Genomic DNA, 19548 nt, shown 5'->3' with positions numbered 1-19548 from the left:
TTCAGAGGGTGTGAATCAAGCAAAGCATAATAACTTACATAATTTTCTAATAAATATTTGTGTTCTGTATAGATTGGATCTTTTGGTAGCTATTCTTTAGATACTCTTCATGTTAGGATGTGGACATAAGCCTAGTGTTTTTATAACTTTTTAGTGTATGTTTATAAACTATAGTATTATCTATATTATTTTTCTAGATTTGCTTTGTTACCAGTGGTTTATATGATGTATGAATTTTAGTAGGACCATAACCAAGTTTTTCCTTGTATGGAGTTATTTTTTGAGATGTTGTTTACATACATTTGGATTCCTATCCTTACTTGGTCTCATTAGCATTCTACATAACCAGTGACTTATATCCAATAACTTTAGTGCAGTCCTAAGATCATGCCCTGAAGTCAAGGTAATTTACAGGACAGGAGAAGCATGCCCTGGCTTTCCTAGTAAACCACACTAAAGGTATGGGTTTCCTCTGCTAAAAATTGGCTTCCTTCATCATTCTCCTCTCTTTAGAGGGCAGTTTGGAGTATTGCCCTTCACTTTGATGTGGTTTTTAAATTTCTTCTCTTCATTGGACTTCTTACAGAAGCCTTTATTTGAAACAGAATGTTTAAATCCAATGTGGCTTTCTGACACATCATTTTTTTTTCATTCAATACATTTTCAGTCAAGCAAATTATGTTGGATCTGTTATATCATTTTCATGGTGCAAAAACATGGGAAAGGAGTAAATAGGTAGACATAGGGAAGTGGTTCTGGTGACTCAGTGCATGTACTTACAGCATCTTGTTTTTAGACTTATCTTAGTTTTGTTAGGGGAAGACTGATTTTTAGGATCGCTTGGGTAGAAAGAAATTACAGGATATACCTTAGTGTCCTGCTGCCTTCCAAAATCTAAAACTTACTTGTTTAACAAAAGAATATTTTTTTTCTGGGTCATTTGCCTATGTGTGTGGAATATTTTCCATTTTGATGATGTTTAAAACTCAAGGTACTGTGTAAACTTTGTTGAAGTAGGTGGAAGGGAGAAAAGAAACTTGCTGTTTACTTATAACTATAGTTACTATTTTAATTCCAATTATGTGGATATTAATTATTACAGAGTTACTAATTTTGTGTCATGTATCTTGTCAGAAGAAGGTATGGTACTTTAAAAAAGTGATCAATTTGTTTTTTATTTATTTATAAAGTATGATAATAGTTTATTCTCTTTATATATTTTATTTACCTAATTAATGTTTCAGGTGTTGAAATAATAAATCTTTACAATTTTAATGCTAGAACTTCACTTAACAAACTAAAATCATATAAGCACACACTTCATTAGTAGCAGTTAGAACTACAAGTCATGTCTCATGACTCTTTGTACAGTACTCTAGTTTAGTATCACTACTTCATTGTTTTGTCATAGCAATTCCTTTAATTTTAACTTTCTTGTGAAGAAATCTGTGAGAAAAGAAAATTTTTTCTGGTAGACAAATCCAGACTGGGGCCTAATTGGATTCCTTTTCTTATGATAAGTTACTGCACAGAGAAAACCTAATGGTACATTTGAAAGGAAATATTATACTACATTGGAATTATCGATATGATGTTGTTAGAATAGGAAGCATTTGCCCTTTGGAATCAATGATTAGTGGTTCCTGATTTTTAAAAAATTGACCTGCCATTATTTTTCTCCTACTACTTTCTACCATTCTCAACTCCCCTCCTTCCCTCACCTGCATTCAAACAAATATAACTGTCAGAGTTTGAAGATAGGTAGTAACAATGCTTGTCTTAGGTGAACTGACTTGTACCTGAGACATTTTGGACAGATGGATATCTCCTGTTTCTTTTTTAAGAAATTTTTAAAAATTTATTCATTTTTAGAGAGAGGGGAGGGGAGAGAGAAAGAGAGGGAGAAAAATATCGATGTGTGAGAGAAACATCAATTGGTTGTCTCTCACACATACCCCAGTTGGGGACTGGCCCACAACGCAGGCATGTGCCCTGACCAGGAATCGAACCAGCAACCTTTCTGCTTTGCGGGACAATGCCCAACTAACTGAGGTCAGGGCCCTCCTCTGCTTCTGAGAACTCTTTGAGACTCTGGTTTTTATTAAGAATGAATTTTAGAATTTAAAGTTATGGGTGAAAGCAAGACATCTGGTTTCCTAGAAGGAAGACAGTGGATAAATATTGATTTATTAGAATTGTAATTTTGCCAAAAGGCAAACCAATATAATTATTATGGAATAATTCTTATTGTTTAGGAACAGATTCCAAGATGCTGCAGATTTTACTTACTACCACTATAGTTCTTCATTGTGTTCTTTCTAATGTGTTTGTTTTTCTCATTGAGTTTTGATTGTAAATTTTGTAAATGGAATATTAAAAGGAGACACTTTTCCTTAAGCTTTTATATAGCATGAATGGAAGGGACATGGAGAATAACAGTTTATTATCTAGTTTGGTGATATACTATGAGTATGCTACCTAGTAATACATTTATTAGGTATATATTTTTTAGATTTCATTTAGGTTAAGTTGACTGAAAAGAGTGATTTAAAAGTTACTTGAGTTGTTAAGCCTGACCACAGAATATGTGTAGTAGGTGGATATATGCCCACTCTCTTTCCCCTCATTTTTAGTAGTTGTCTTCTGAATAAAAAGCGGTTACATAAAAGCCTTATGTTTTTTGTATAATATTATCCTTTGGTACAATGAAAGCATTGAAGTAGGATGTTAAATGAGTGTCTTTGTTGATACTGTTTTTCCAGTTGAAACTATTGGTTTGTTTGAAATATTGACATGAATCAATAGTCAAAATCTTAGCTTTTTCAGGCCCTTTTCAGGTAGGATGGGTGAACCCTGGAGAAAGCATTACTTGTATAGGTTATATCTTTCCTTGGAGATGAAGTTAAAACATGAAATATTAGGCACCTAGGGGAGCCCATTCTGAGGTTACTACCTATCCTTAGTTATTTTTCCTTCCAACTTTATGTGTATTTTGGGGTCATTTTCATCACCACATAAAAATTGACAATGGTAAAGAATGTAAAACTCAATATGACACGTGGCACAAACTTGTGGAGAAGAGTTAATGCTATTGTCAGAAATAGTGTTAAGGATTATCTTGAAACTTAGTTTATTGATAAACCATTCCATCTTAGAATCATACATAAATGATTTTAAGTGACCTGTTAATGTGCTAGTTATTCAGCAAAACTTACCACAATCCTCCTATCTCTAGGTAGCTGGCATTCCAAAAAAATGTATTTGAAAGTGACTAAGAAATTCTTGAAATATGGTTAATGTGGTGGACCAAAATTTGACATATCTTGATATAATTGTCCTTTCAGGTACTAGAATATGTTATGATGTTTATATAATAGTTAAAAATCTGTGTTACAATTCAGGATTATAAAGGGATAGACCACATGCATTTGTCTTTCTTTTCTTAAGCATCTGCCTATTAAGTAAATAGGAATTAAGGTCTGAAAAACAAATGCCAGTTTATGAAAGAGACTCTCTTTGATCAATCTGTATTTAAAAAAACCCCTCTCTTTCCTTTTGTATTTTCTCAACTCTTTTTTATTTCTGATGCCATTCATTTATTCATTCATTCATACAGACTAATAAGGAGATTGAAACAGTAATTAAAAATCTCCCAATAAAGAAAAGCCCAGGATCAGATGGTTTCACTAGTGAATTCTTCCAAACATTTCAAGAAGAATTAAATTAATCCTTCTCAAACTCTTCTAAAAAATTGAAGAGGAGCAGACACTTCTAAACTTTTTTTAAGAGGCCAGCATTATCCTGATACCAAAACTAGATAAGGATACTACAACAAAAGAAAACTACATAGCAATATTCCTGATAAATATAGATGCAACAACTGTCAACAAAATAGTAGCAAACAGAATTCAACAGCACCTGAAAGGGTTATACACCATGATCAAGTAGATTTTATCCCTGGGATACAAGGATGGTTCAATATGCAAATCAATAAATGTGCATACCGCATTAATATAATGAAAAATAAAAATCATATGATCATTTCAGTAGATTCAGAAAAGTCACTTGACAAAATTTAACACTCATTCATGATAAAAACTCTCTACAAATTGAGTATAGAAGACTCATATCTTGATATAATAAAGGCCATATATGAAAATATCCACAACTAACACCATACTCAGTGGTGAAAGCTTGAAAGCTTTCCCACTAAGATCAGGAAGAAGATAAGGATGCCCCCTCTCATCGCTCCTTTCCAGCATAGCACTGGAAGTCCTAGCCAGCTGAATTAGTCAAGAAAAAAAATAAAATGTAGCCAAATAAAAAGTTGTGAGTAAAATAACCTCTGAATACAGATGATATAGTTATATATATAGAAAATCCTAAGGATTCCACCAAAAAACATTAGAAATAATAAACAAATTCAGCAAAGTTGCAAAATATGACACCAACATATAAAAATGAGATGTAGTTCTATACACTGCCAATATTTCTGTGGGAAAAAAAAGAAAATAACCCCATTTGCAATGTCAAAGTTAACAAGATACTTAGGAATAAATATAATCAAGGCAGTAAAATGTCTGTGCATTGAATATTATAACACATTAATGAAAAAATTGAAGACAAATAAATGGAAAGATATCCCAGGTTATGGATCAAAAGAATTAATGTTGTTAAAATATCCATACTATCCAAAGCAATCTATGGATGCAATGCCATCCCTGTCAAAATTCCAGTAGTATTTTTCACAGAAGTAGAAAAAAAATAATCCTCAAATTTGTATGGAACCAGAAAAGATCCTGAAGAGCCAAAGCAATTCTGATAAAGAAGAATAAACTGGTTGCATTATTCACAATTGCCAAGACATGGAAACAACCTAAGTGTCTATTGACAGATGGACAGATAAAGAAAATGTGCTATATAAATACTATAGTATATTATTTAGCCATGAATAAAAGGAAGTCCTGTATTTTGCAACAACATGAATGGACCTGGAGGACATTTGACTTAAGTGAAGTATGTCAGGAAGAGAAAGATGAATATTACATAGTATCACTTGTACATATGTGGAATCTTAAAAAGCCAAACTCTTAGAAGTAGAGAGTAGAATAGTGGTTGGCAGGGTCTTGGAGGTAGGGAAAATAGGGCGATTCTAGTCAAAGGGCACAAATTTCCAACTTTAAGATCAGTAAGTTTTGGGGGTCTAGTATTCAGCATGGTCACTTTATTTTTTATTGTTATTTTTTACTTATAGTTTATTGATTATGCTATTACAGTTGTCCCAACTTTTTGCCCTTTGCCCCACACCACATAGCACACCCCTTTCCTCAGTCAATCCCCACACCATTGCTCATGTCCACGGGTCATGCGTATAAGTTCGTTGGCTACTCCATTTCTTACATTGTACTTTACATTCCCATGGCTATTCTCTGACTACCTATTTGTACTTCTTAATCCCATTACCCCTTCATCCATTTCCCCAAACCCCCTTCCCAGCTGGCAGCTATCAAAATCCTCTCCATATCTATGATTCTGTCTCTGTTCTTCTTGTTTGCTTAGTTTGTTTTTTTAGATTCAGTTGTTGATAGGTATATATTTATTGCCATTTTATCGTTCATAGTTTTGACCTTCTTCTTTTTCCTAAATAAGTCCCTTTAACATTTCATATAACAATGGTCTGGAGATGACAAACTCCTTTAGTTTTTTATTGTCTGGGAAGCTCTTTATCTTCCCTGTGATTTAAATGGATTCTAAATGATATCTTTGCTGGATAGAGCAATCTTGGTTGTAGGTCCCTGCTTTTCATCACTTTGAATATTTCTTGCCAATCCCTTCTAGCCTGCAAAGTTCCTTTTGAGAAATCTGCTGACCATCTTATGGGAACTCCCCTGTAGGTAACTAACGTCTTTTCTCTTACTGCTTTTAAGATTCTCTCTTTATCTTTAACCTTTGGCATTTTAATTATGATGTGCCTTGGAGCAGGCCTCTTTGCATTCATCTTGTTTGGTACTCTCTGTGCTTCCTGGACTTGCATGTGTTTTCCTTCACCAAATCAGGGAAGTTTTCTTTCATTACTTTTTCAAACAGATTTCTAATTTCTTGCCTTTCCTTCTTCTTCCAGCACCCCTATGACATGAATGTTGGAATGCTTGAAATTGTCCTAGAAGCTGCTTACACTATCCTCATTTTTTTTTTAATTCTTTTTTCTTCTTCTTGTGCTTTTTTTTTTTCTTTTTCCTTCCTTATGTTTCAAACCATTGATCTGATTCTTGGCTTCACCCCTCTACTGTTGTTTCCCTGTAAATTATTCTTTCAAACAGTGTATCCTTAGTTTCTGACTGGACCTTTTTTATGCTGTTGAGGTCCTCACTAAGTTCCTTGAGCATCCTTATAAGTAGTGTTTTGAACTCTGCATCTAGTAGATTGCTTATCTCCACTTTTGTTCTTTTTCTGGAGTTTTGGTCTGTTCTTTCATTTGGACCATATTTCTTTGTCTCCTCATTTTGTAGCCTCCCTGTGATTGTTTTTATGTATTAGATAGAGCTGCTTTGACTCCATGTCTTGGTAGTGTGGCCTAAGGTAGTAGGTGTCCTGTTGGGTCCACTAGCACAGCCTCCCCTGTCACCCAAGCTGGGTACTCGAGGCGTGCCCTTTATGTGGACTGAGTACACCTTCTTCTTATAGTTGAGCGTTGATTGCCGTTGGCAGATCAATGGGAGGGATTTACCCAGGCCAGGCCAGCTGCAAGGACTGACTGTGACCTCTGACCACCAACCTCCACCCTCAGTGGAGGATCCATTGTGCAGGGGCAGGGTGGTGGTGCTCCAACTTGGCCTGTAGCTGTCTGATGGTTGCACAGGCTCTGGTTTTCCCATGTAGTGCATGGGAAAGGTCAGACCCCCCTTGTGTTCTGCCCAAGGCCACCCTGCCTGAGCTGTAAAGCAATCTGAGATCGCTGCTACTTGTGCTGGGCTTGGAGATTCCCAGGCAAAGTCAAGTGGTGAATCTAGGCTGGCTTTCTAGTGGTTTCTAGTACCATGCCAGGGCCACTCAGCAGGAGATATGAGGGCTGAGGGCTTACTGAGGCTGGCCTGTTGCTTGTTTGATAGGATATAGGAAGCTGTGAAATGTAAGCGAAGACCCACCATTCGTATAGAAAAGTCATGGTTAACAGTTTGGTTGGTCCCATTTGTTGAGTGGGACAGAGTGTCCAGGGGTTCTCCAGGGTGGGCAAACAGTGTTAGCCAGGTTGATAGAGTCTCAGATATGGTACCTGCATGTTGGCTCAGTGGATCTGTGGGGGAAGGTCTCATAAAAGGGGCAGTGGTCTCTGCCTACCTCTCTGTCTTGGAGAAAGGTTCCCCCTGGCTCTCACCTTGATGCCAGACATTTCATTTCCTTTCCGTATGCTACTGGTGCCTTTCAAGCTGCTACCGGTGCTGGAGCTCAGAGGGAGTGAGTCTGAATAAGTTCATATGTGGGTCCTTTAAGTGGAGCTGCTTGGGACTCCAGAAGTTTCTTCTACTGACTTAATCCTCACTGGTCTTTGCAGCCAGAAGTTATGGGGACTTATCTTCTTGGAATTTGAATCCTGGACTGCGGGGTCTGGTGTGGGGCTGGGACTCCTCACTCCCAAGATATTTATCCACCACATGTGGATATGGGACCAGCCCTTATATGTTTCCACTCCTCCTACCAATTTGATGGATGTGGTTTCTTTAATTCCACTGTTGTCAGGCTTCCATTCAACTCAATTTCTGACAATTCTGAGTGATGGTTGTTGTATGTTTTAGGTGCAATTTCAATGTTGTATGGTCACTATGATTAACAATACGTTATTATGTACTTGAAATTTGTTGAGACAGTAGGTCATAAATGTCACCACACACAAAAATGATAATTATGTAATGGAATGGAGATGTTAAGTAATCTATTGTGGTAATCATTTTGTAATTCATATGTGTGTATCACATTAACAACATTGTCTACCTCAAACTTATATATGCTATATGTCAATAACATCTCAATAAAGCTGAAAGAAAAAAAAGCAAAAGAAAGTGTTTAATATAGCAGAGTGTATGTGGCTACAACTTAAAGTATAAATGGAGGTACATAGGGAATGGAGGAAACAGTTCAATGCACAGAACTGTATTGTGTGAGACTTTGGAGGTCTGAGTTATGATAGATGATGGGGGTAAGAAGCTTAAATGTGTGATTTGTTGAAAATTGGTATATAAAACATTTAATTCCTCCACTTTTCTTCTTGACTTCCTTTCATGGAATATTTGCACTTATAATCTTATTTGGGAGATTAAAAGGTTCTTTTTCTTAAAAAACTTAACTACTTTCTTTTTTATTAAATTTTTTTTACAGTTGTTAATAAAATTATATAGGTTTCAAGATTACAATTCTATAAAACATCATCTGTATATTCTGTTGTGGGTTTACCATCCAAAGTCTAGTCTCCTTCCATCACTACGTGTCCCCTATTTACCCTCTTCTACCTGCCCTCACGCCCCTTTCCCTCTGGTCATCACCATACTGTTGTGTGTCTTTCCTTCAGCATCCAAGTTCCTCTCCCTTCTAACAGCTAAAAATTGATAAAAGATTTCCAGAAAGTACATTTGGATTTCCCCACCAAGCAAAGAGGTTATCTTCTTCCTAGGCTCCCCAAAGTGAAACTTTTTAGTTGACAAGTCTTGCTGTGCCCACAGACTTTTCCATAGCTTGTAAGTGATTTGTTATTAAATAGGAATGAGCAGATAATCATCAACAGACATTTGAAGAAAATGTCCAGCTAGAAAGAGAGAGACCAAAATCTACCAATATGAGAAAACAAGTATCAATAATAAAAAAGTACCTGGAGACATCAGATAATGCAGAAAACAGAATATATCAAAAAATTTAATTGGTATCCTCAACAATTAAAGATGTGGGTTTTTATATGAAAATGTTACAAAGGTCATCAGAAGGAATTATAGAGTTCATTACCAATTAAGAATTCTAGACAAAGGGAGAAAATTATCCAAGCAATAATGCAAGAAAATTCTCCTTCTCTGATGGACTGAAATTTCTAAATTCATGAATATATTACCCAGTATAATGAGCAACTTAAAGTCCTACACCAAGGCACGTCATTATGAAATTGAGAATATATAGGGTAAAAGGTCTGAAAAGCTTCCAAAGAGAAAAAGTTATGTTGTAGACAAAGGAATGAAGATCAAAATGACATTGCCTTTCTAATTAGCAATAATGGATGCTAGAAGATAATGGTGCAGTGTTATCAAATAATTTGAGGGAGAATTATTTTTAACCTTTATTCTATACTCAGTTAAATATTTTACCAGTGTATGTTAAGAAAAAGTCTTTTTTAGAATGCAAGTATCAAGAAATTTAACTGTCATGCTTCATCTCTTAAGAATTACATGAGGATGTATTCCACCAAAATGAGGGACTACATTATGTGAAAAATAGATATGGAATTTATGAAACTATGGATTTAACTCCAGTGAGAGATGGAAGTAAGTTCCCTCAAGAATGAGACTTGTGAAGCAGTCCTGTGGGGCAGTCAGTCCAGGCGTGCTGAGGAATAGTAGGTCCTGGGTAGATCGCCCATTACAATGAATTTTTTTAGAAGAAAAAAAGCCAAGATTAATTGTAGTAAGAGTATTAAGAGAACTTTTAAAAATGTAGGCAATTTAAAACTCCAAGAAAGAAAAAACTTTACTAGAAAGGAACTATAATCACATACATGTAATCATTGCATATATACTTGGCTTTGTTATAAGATAGTTGAGATAATATGTTTATATCAAATAATGATTACCACTGATTATTGCTTTAACTTCAGATACTATCTTAGGAAGATAATTGAAGAAACAGTAGGGTAAGGGGTCTAGATTTTCAACTGAGGATTGTTTTTACTATGAAAAGGGTATTATTTAGAAAAGTGGATGTAAAAATAGTAACTCTACAGAGCAGAACTAGGGATGGGAAAAGGCCTAAGAAGGAGTCTACTGTGTTTTTCATTAAAATAATTTCAGTATTATTAAATTTATAAAACCATGAGCTTATTTGGCAGACACTTAAAAGAATAAGTTGTGAAAGACGAATTGTTCTAAAAAGTTGAATTGGGATAACCATTTAAGGGAGTGGTTTTCAGCCTCATAACACTCAAGGTAATTTGTAGAAGGGTTAAAACTTATAAAATAAAGGACACTATAGAAGTATTAGGGGAAAATAAATATCAACATAATTATAGAATGGGATATTTTTAGTTTTTTACATAGCCAAATCTAATTATATGTATATTGTTATTTCTTCCTTTTCTGTCATGTTTAGAAACCTTTGTATTCAATGGTAGAGAGAAGTATCCCTAGTGATGCTTAGGGGCTAAGAAACAAGCACTCATACACTTTTATGTGCCACTGTGAAGTGACATAGCATTTGTGGAGGGCAGTTTGTCTGTTTTATTGATTTTGCAACTTATACCAATAAAAAAAAGTTTTTTAAATCAAAAAACTTTTGATTTAAATTTTCTATTGGTAGGAATTCCTCTAATAAAACAATTAAGGACCTGCACAGAATTTTTGCTCTGGAGATTGTGTTTGCATTATTATTAATTAGCAAAATATTGGAAGTAACATAAATGTCTTATGGTAGACTGTTTAAATAAACATTTGTTCTTTGAAATGTAATACAATGTTACAAATGTTTTTATTTGTCAAGAAAGATATTTGTGTAATATTTTTGTGCAAAATAAGTACAAATTTTTATTCAGTATAATTCTTTCTGGCATACCAATTTAAATGCCAATTGCAGAACAACTGAAAATACAGGGAAGCTAAAAGAGAAATCTGTATATGCACAGAAAATATGCTGGGTTGTAATTCACCAAAATAACTTATTACTGAGTGGAGACTGATAGATCCCCCCCCTTTTTCCTTCATATTTATTTTCTAATTTATTTTCCAATTAACTACAATTAGTTTGTAGTTGTGTATTAGTGGTGGATCTGTATTTTGACAAAGGTGTAAGATAGTGTTTTTAAAGAGCTGGGAATTACCCTAACCACAAGAGAATTTTATAAAATTTTACTCTTGCTTCATACAAATTGTAGTAACTTACACCTAGTACATCTTACTGGAGTGAATTTTGTTAGTGCAAAAACTCTTATTCCCAATGAAATATAGGTTTAAAAATGAAATGAAGACTTTCAAAGGACTAAGGATCTCAGTTATAATTTTAAAGGTTATATAGGACCACCTTCCTCAATTATTTAAAAAAGTTCTAAGAGTATCATAATCCTCATCTGACTGATGGAAACCCTTTGGAACCTGATTAAGATGTGTGATCAACTGTTTGTGTCTGTTTATTCTTCCTTTAAAATATCTCACAAAATACACATGTGTACATATCCCTGTGTATACTTATGCAAATAATTTTTTTGATATGATCTTGATTTTTTTCCTTTGTTTCGAATCACTCCCCTTGTTTTGTTTTCATTTTGTTTGAATCTAATATTAGAGGTAGTTGCCAAAGAATGCTAGTTGCCAGAGATAATGCCAATAAGTGTGAAGAGACTTGTTTTGAAATGGCAGCTCCTTTGCAGTTCTTACAATTGGTGAGATTTAAAGAGGCAGCTGTGGAATCATTATTTCTTGATCTTGCCAGTTATTTTCAGTTATCCTTTGGGGCTTCAGACACAGAACAGCAGACATAAACCTGCTTCACTGTTTTGTTGTATGGGGATGTTTTCTTAAATCTCATTTCCCTGAGGGAACCTGAGGGGTTGAGATGTGAGTGGTCTGTTGAAGTGCATACTCTAAGGAACAGGAGTTTAAGGGTCAGGAGGAGTGAAAAGAGAAGTCTGCGGAGTCAGTACAATGCTAGGATAGTTGGTTCCTTAATTCATGGGACCTTCAGAGAAGCCATATAGAATTGACTAGAGGAGGGACACAATTCATTTTTCTGTCACTTCTTTGGTCTGTGCTTGCCTCACTTCTGGGCTGACAGTCATGACTGCTAAGTGGTTCTTGTGGAATTGTACCCTGTGGTATTAAGAGCAAAGCCCCAAGGAAGGGAGCCTGAGGTGTGGAGTGTAAAGAGCTGGCTTCAGATTACATTATGGACACTTCCAAGGCTGCCCAGAACACGTTATGGATGCTCTAGCTGGAATAAGAGCTGAGGCTGAGATCTGAAGTGGAGCACAAGAGATGGTTAGTATAGATACTTAATACTTAAAATGCAGTACAAATGCAAAATTGAATGGCAATGTGTAGCAGTATTAGATGCCAGTAATAATTATGTACCTAAGTTATTTACTAGATCTCAGATGCTTCCATAGTAGAAAGCAAAACAGATTTCTATCTCATTTTCAGAGAGAAGACAGGTAGAGCTTAAAATTTTTAGTATTCTTTTGTTTTATTTATCTTTTAATTCAAGATGTTTTATCAAGATGAGATAATGTAAGTATATTATCTCATTTAATTCTGTGGCAGTCCTAAGATACATTTTAACTTTAGTGTTTGTTTTTTTTTTAATATATTTGGGAATGTTGTCCAGAGAAGTGAAGAAACTACCCAAGCTTAGACTTAAAGACCTGTCTTACTCCAAGAATATTTTTTGGTTTTTTTTTTGTTATAGTACCCTGTTATTAAAGTCTATATAATTATGTCCAGCCTCCAACCCTTCTCTATTAGTTTCCAATTCTAAAGGTCATTTGTATATATTCCTTTAGCCCACTAGAGGTCAGTATTGGGTTGATGAAGACAGGAGCCTTCAGTTTTTGATTCACATAGTTTAAACCCTGAGTCTTATATTGCTAGGCATACTTAGAAGCTGTATTTCACTGTTTAAAAAAATACATATATATACACACACATATATAGAGAGAGAATGGCACAAATAACGCCCCTTTTTATTACAAAATCTTTTATTACAAAATTATAAGCATGTAATTCTGTAACATAACAATATCATACTCAAGCACACCATATGATGTTTTAGGTGAAATGTTCAAATTAAACCCATATTATTATTACCCTACCAACCAAACTCAGCAGGTGTTACTTCTGCCAGACCCTGTATGTATGTGTACTGTACGTATATGTGTGTATGTATATTATAAATATATATACATAATTTTTTTATATATAAAATGCCTCATAGACACTCTTTGACAATTGTAAAGTGTTAATAGCAACATTTTTAGGTTAATAGTCCAGATTAGATAATTCTTATGGATTTTATGGGTTTTCTTCCTCTTTTAATAGGAGAATATCTAAATCCCATCTTTTGCAGACACCCTTCTCTTTTATTGGGCTAGGTCTCATTCTCACATAGATTTATTTTGTTATCTTTCATATAGTAACCATTTATCTAAATCTAGTGTATATGTGTCACTGTGTCTGGGCTTTGGGGATTCTAAGAATGGTAAAGTGCTCTTGTATTCTCAAAGAAAGAAGAGTTACATACTGAAGTGTGGTACTGTCATTTGTTTACATCGGTGTCTGACAGGTTTACTGAAGTCTTCCCCATCTCCTCTGTTCTGCTCTCAGCTTATTATTTCTGTGGTTTCCACTGTTTGGAATAACCCCACCATCTAGTCATCAAGGGCCGAATATGTAGAGTTCTTATTTCCTTCCTGTCTTCTATGTACTATATTCAAATCAGTAAATTCTTGTGCTTCTTCCTCTCATATATCAGTTGCTCCCTTAATTCAAGTCCTCTCCATTGGTATTCGACTGTTACAGTGATCTGTATGGGGTTTTTTGTTTTGTTTTGTTTTGTTTTGTGTCTAGTCTCTGTCTTCTCCCGGTTGAGCACTCCTCTGACCTTAGAGCATTTGCTCGAATGGTAATGCTGCTCCTGTCATCTGCTTGCTCACACTCCTCCATTGTGTCTCCACTGCCAACTAGCTAAGCATTGAAACTGCTTTGCATGACATCTTTATCTGTTGTTCGCTCTTTATAAACTATGTTCCTATACAAAATTCCTTGGGTGGGTAGTGTTATTTCACACACAGCCTTTCTCATGTGCTTTCCTTCTTCTGGGATGGTTAGTTACCCTTTTTCTTACCTCCCTTTGGAAAGATTATATTTATATTTTAAGAACGTGCTACCTGTTCCTCTGTGAAGCCTTTCAGGACACCCCTCCAGGCAAATCTCATCACTTTCTCCTTTGTTAAACTATTGTCCTCTGTATTATTTCTATTATTATACTTATGGCATGGAATTTCAGCCACTTATTTTCTGATCTGCTTTCCACAGTAGTTTGATGTGAGGTTCATGACTCAGAGATTCTATGTTTTTCTTTCTATACCTTGTGTGCAGCACAGTGCCTGGTACCAAGCAGACATTCAGTATATGTTTGACTGAAAATAGGAATAGAGAGAGAAAGCACCATGAATTAGGCCAGTGAGAGGAGGCTTTCTAAAGATGGAAGAATTTTGGTTAGATTAGAAAGAAAGGTTAGATTCAGGCAGAAAGGGATCATTTCTTGGAGCTACAGAAGTGGAAATATACCTAGTATATTATGAGGTAGAGTCTGATTCAAGTGGAAGATTCATGTTGGAGACCGCTGGATATAGGTACATTGGAAAATTAGCTTCAGCTTCCGTTATGGTGGAGTCTAAGTGACAGATTGTGGAGTTTGGATTTGTACTTGTTTAAACTTTTTCCCCAGTTTCCTTTATGCCTAATTGGTATGATGAATGATGTGGTTTAAGAGGAGCTTGGCCGCAGTATGCAGGGGATTTATAATGAGAAGGCGATGAGTTCCATTTTAGCTAGTCTGGAAGGGAGGTGATGCTAGAGCACACAGTAATAATAGGAAGCTGGAGATGTGTTATTTGATCTTGGGAGAGTGGTAAGAGGAGAGAGATGGAGGAATAAAGCTTGCTTAATTTCTATGTATTAGGAAACCAGAGAAGAATATATATGAGGGAACCTTGAGGAAGAGGTGGCTGAATGTGTAAAAATTATGCACAACGATAATGAACAACTAAGAAAAAGAAAATGCCGAAGCACTAAGATCTAACTGCTACTTGTGTGCTTCATATCCTCCTGACTCCACTTCCACCCAGGTGGCAGAAATCAGGCAGCTGCTGCTTTGGCTCATGATTGTAAAGGCTATCTCTAGGGGGACAGACTAAATGGTTCTGGTGATATAGTTCAATGTGTTAGAAGAGAGCTTTGAAGGGTGTTTACTGTTTTGTTCTTTTTTCCTCTTTTGGGTTTTTTATTTTAATATACAAGGTCTGTCCAGAAGGTATCCAGCCATATACTATGAAAAATAGAGACATTTATTGGAGAAGTTAACAAGATACAAGAAACATTGTACATAGGACAATGATGCCTCAGTCCCCTTCAAAGCAGGCACGTTGGGACCTCATGCAGTTCTCCTCCCAGTCACCATCAGCTGCCCTGTTGTATTTTCCTGAATCTCGTGGACAGTCTGAAATCTCGTTCCTTTCAAAAGTGATTTTAGTTTTGCGAAAAGCCAGGAGTCACAGAGCACCAAATCTGGGCTGTAGAGGGGCTGAGTCACCTGGGTGATTTGATGTTCCGCCAAAAAAGAGATGCATGAGCAGGCGTGTTGTCATGAGCAAGCTGCCAATCACCAGTTGCCCATAGCTGTGGCTTTCTGAATCATCTGAATAGTATACGTGGAGGAATGTTCAAGCTTAATGCAAAATTTGATGCAGATTCGTTGCTGTACTTACTCAGTCAGTTTGAATGTAAGGGCCACACAGTGCACAGGCTCTCTCAAGGGCCTCTACTGCCCTCACTGACTAGTACAGTGAAGTCATCATTGTTCACGTGTGCACATTCCAGTGCACTTCTCTTGGCTGCCAGGTTACATAAATGTCACACAAACCATTTTTTGTTATATGAACAATGGCTAGACTTTTTATGGACAGGCCTCATATATATTTATATGTTTATATCTATATTTACTCTTTTCCACTTCTCGCCAGCCCCGTAATACACATTCCCAATAGGTGGTAATTTTCATTTACAGCCATAATGGGTAACATCTGAGTATTTATTTTATTGTTCTACCTGAGATTCAGTGTTTCTAAATTGGCCAGTTCCTGCTTGGCAGATGTGCCCTAACTGCTTCTTTACACAATGAAAGAGGCTTGGTAATTCTAACAGAGACCCCAGGTTCTGATGGAGCTTTGGAATACTACTTGAAATGCTTTGATTTCTAACATAGGGTTTGCTATCTTAATTTGCACTCCTCCAAATTGATGGGAAAATGAGATAATACCACCTAAAAAGAGCAAGTCATAGGAGAGCTAAAACTACTTCCATAGAATACTTTTAGATTTCTTTCATTTCAAGTTTAAATGACAGCATTTTAAATGTGACTTCTCCTGATTGCTTTTGATACACTGGCACTATTTTATTGACTGCGAAAGAAAAATAAGTAACTTGCGATTCAATAAAATAAGACCAACTTATGGAAGCTTTTGGTAATGCTGTACTGAAAGAGAGAATGGAGTTAAAGGGCAGTTTTTTAAAAATATGAAAGCTTTAGGAAGTTCTCCCGTGGCACATCCCCAGAGTTCTTGATCCCTTTTTATGTTTTACTTTAGAAGTAATAGGGAAGGACTTGTTACTTTTGAGAGGAAAAAATTGTATCTAATTTGGGGTTTCTAATGCTTGAAGGATATGTATATCTTATGTACAAATCTAAATTGAATGTTTTTGAATGTCTTTTCTACCTCAGTTTGTTCCCAAAGCCACCTATTTTATGTAAGTCGAAGCAAAATATCAGTGAGTACTATGTAGAGAAACAAGTTTGTTCATTGATTAAAATCTCTGGAATGTAGATTCTTTTCATTTTCTTGGCAGAAACTAGCTCACATAGTTCAAGTTTTTCTCTGTCTTATTGTAATTGTCTCATTTAACCAGGGTCTGGACTAACATCTTATACTTAATATTTGTCTTGAATTTCTTAATCTCATTGAGAATATTTGGAAACTGATTTTCTCCTGTCACTGAGAAGAAATATCATATATTCGTTAAAGAATATATATTCTGAGAAGTCACAGTTCTCAGTCTTTGTATTTTGGGATGATACTAAGTAGTAGTAGTATTTTTTTAAAGGGAAAGTTCCATTGGGAAATATCTTTGGAACATGCTGGGTTAAATCAAATTAAAGAATTTTCTTAAAATGGACTTACCCCATTTTTTACTTTGTTGATAAGCTTTCTATATCTACAAGAAGGCTACATTATATACAGTATTTCCCATTTATTTGATCACAGAATGTCCCCATTTTTGAGAAACATGCTGCCGTGCTTTGGGGGACTGCTGGTATCATGGAGAGATCACTGATGTGGAATTTGGAAAGGTCACACTTCAAGATTCTGATTTACTACTAACTAGACCTCATCCAAATCTTTTGTTTTATAGCCTCAGTTTCCTGAGTAGTGACTAAAGTCACTGATTATCTTTTTTTTTCTATGAAAACTGGAAAAATGAATCAAGAGGGTAACTTCAGGGATAAAAATGTATACATTAATATGTTTGGGTTTATTTCTGGGACTAAAACTATGTATTAAGTAACTTTCTTTAAGATACCAATTTGTTGAAAATCAGAAATTTTCTTAAAAAATTTGTTGATATTGGAGAGAGAGTAAGGTGTCTGCTTATTTATGCATTCAGTGGTTGCTTCTTGTATGTGCCGTGGCCAGAGATTGAACCTGCAGTCTTGATATATTGAGATGATTCTCTAAGCAACTGAGCTCCCTGGTCAGGGCTTGAAAATCAGATTTTTTTTTTCAAATGCTTAATTGTTTTCTTTCCTTTTTCTTTTTTCAAAACTGAGTGTTTATGTTTTTATCGTAGGCTCAACAACAAAGAAACCTGGATAACATCGTCTTGCAACAACCCAGAATAGGGAGCAAGAGAAAATCTAAGAAAGATGCGTATACAATTTTTGATACAGAGCTAGAAAGCACTAGCCCCAAGTCGGAACAGGATTCAGGAATTCTGGATGTTGAAGATGATGAAGATGATGAAGAGGTAACTAAAATTTGAACAAGGGATGTGAATCTCTTGTTAGGTTTAAATACAGTATGTTTGAGATGTGGTGAAGAACCTATTTACTTAATACAGCTTTTATGATATTCTGGAATTAGATATCATTTTAAATACAAACAGGTCCCAATTGAAGGAATCCAAAGATGCGCTAAGATACTTTAGATTCTAATTCTTTTCTTGAAAATAGGTTTCAGGGTTTTTTGATTGTGGAGTGATTGGGTAAGTACTACAGTAAGGGAAGAGTAGAGCTTACCTGATCTGGAGACCTCCACTGAGCTAGAAAAAGTTTCTTGAGGTAAATAAAAGATGTTACTTTAAACAGTGGGGAATGAACAAAGGAATTTCTTAGCCTTGGTTCAGATTGAACATATAAAAAGTTTCCAGAAAGTTGACAATACATTTCTGGAGGAAATAAATGTATGAGTGATGACAGAGAATCTGGGAATTTTGTGACATATCTGTAACCTCTTAGATTAGATCTGTGTCATATTCATAAAAAGAAAGATTAAGTGGCTTAACTAGTACATATTTTTATATCTTCCTTTGTTGTTGGAAGCTTAATGTGTTTTTAAAAATAAAACTACTGTGACATGAGATTTCCTGTTAAAAAATGTTTTTGTAAATACTTATTTGTATAACGGGATTAGTTTTCTCTGTGAGTGTAGTGGTTGAAGCATGACCATTGGAGGCGGACAAATCCTGGCTCTACCATTACTTTTTAAAAAATTAGCATTTATAATCATATCATTTTCTTTAAAAATGTTTAGGGACATATGTGTGGAACCATTTACTCCTATACTCAGTTAACCTCTTTGCCTTTAAATGCTGTCTCCTTTTTATTGTTTCTCCAGATAAAACTGGGTTCACTGTCTCATCCACTTCCTTGTCCTTTGCTCTTACACTTAACTACTCTCGTTACTCTCCTCTTCCCCCAAACTTGTCATTGTCTAACTTCATAATCTTAGGTAATTGTTTAATCTGTTGGAACTTTAGTGACTTCATCTGTCAAGTAAAGACAATATTGTCTGTCCCCATAGGTTTGCACAAGTGCCTGTACTGTAAAAGGTGGTTTATGTAGATGTTAGTTTCTGCCCTATTTTCATTACACTTCCTTCCTCACTTCTTAACTATCACTGCCATGTATTCCTGTCATTATTATTATTCCTCTCTCATGTCAAAAATCAAATTGCTACTGTTTAAATTGTTTAGGCAGAAAAGCAAATAACCAAATAACCAAGTTAATTATGTGTCTAAAATACTAGCATTTACATTTGATTGAATGTCTGAGAGACTATTATATGTGTAAGGTTCTACATTTTTTTATATAGTTATCATTTTTGAGAGGACACAGTTCTACAATATAAGTGAATAATTGCATTTATCATTTATGCCTATTGTGTAAATGAGGTACATTAATAGCTAACAATGTGTGAAAGTTTTATTGTAATCCCTATTGTACTTGGATAACAAGAACTTTTTTTTAAAACCCTCA

General features: G+C 35.3%; 1 protein-coding gene across 2 annotated transcripts in view; it reads left to right on the top strand.

The window, feature by feature from the left end:
- EXOC6B (exocyst complex component 6B) overlaps positions 1–19548 on the top strand; it is a 566147-nt gene that overhangs the window by 198044 nt on the left and 348555 nt on the right. For both annotated transcript variants that reach the window (XM_054586855.1, XM_054586854.1), the window contains exon 7: positions 17862–18038. In XM_054586855.1, the coding sequence (XP_054442830.1) occupies positions 17862–18038 (177 nt within the window). The remainder of the gene's footprint in view (positions 1–17861; positions 18039–19548) is intronic.

Source organism: Pteronotus mesoamericanus, unplaced genomic scaffold (assembly GCF_021234165.1).
Source record: "Pteronotus mesoamericanus isolate MK-2021 breed Mesoamerican mustached bat unplaced genomic scaffold, CSHL_Meso_final contig_98, whole genome shotgun sequence".
Taxonomy (NCBI): domain Eukaryota; kingdom Metazoa; phylum Chordata; class Mammalia; order Chiroptera; family Mormoopidae; genus Pteronotus; species Pteronotus mesoamericanus.
This window is presented reverse-complemented; position numbering and strand designations above follow the sequence as displayed.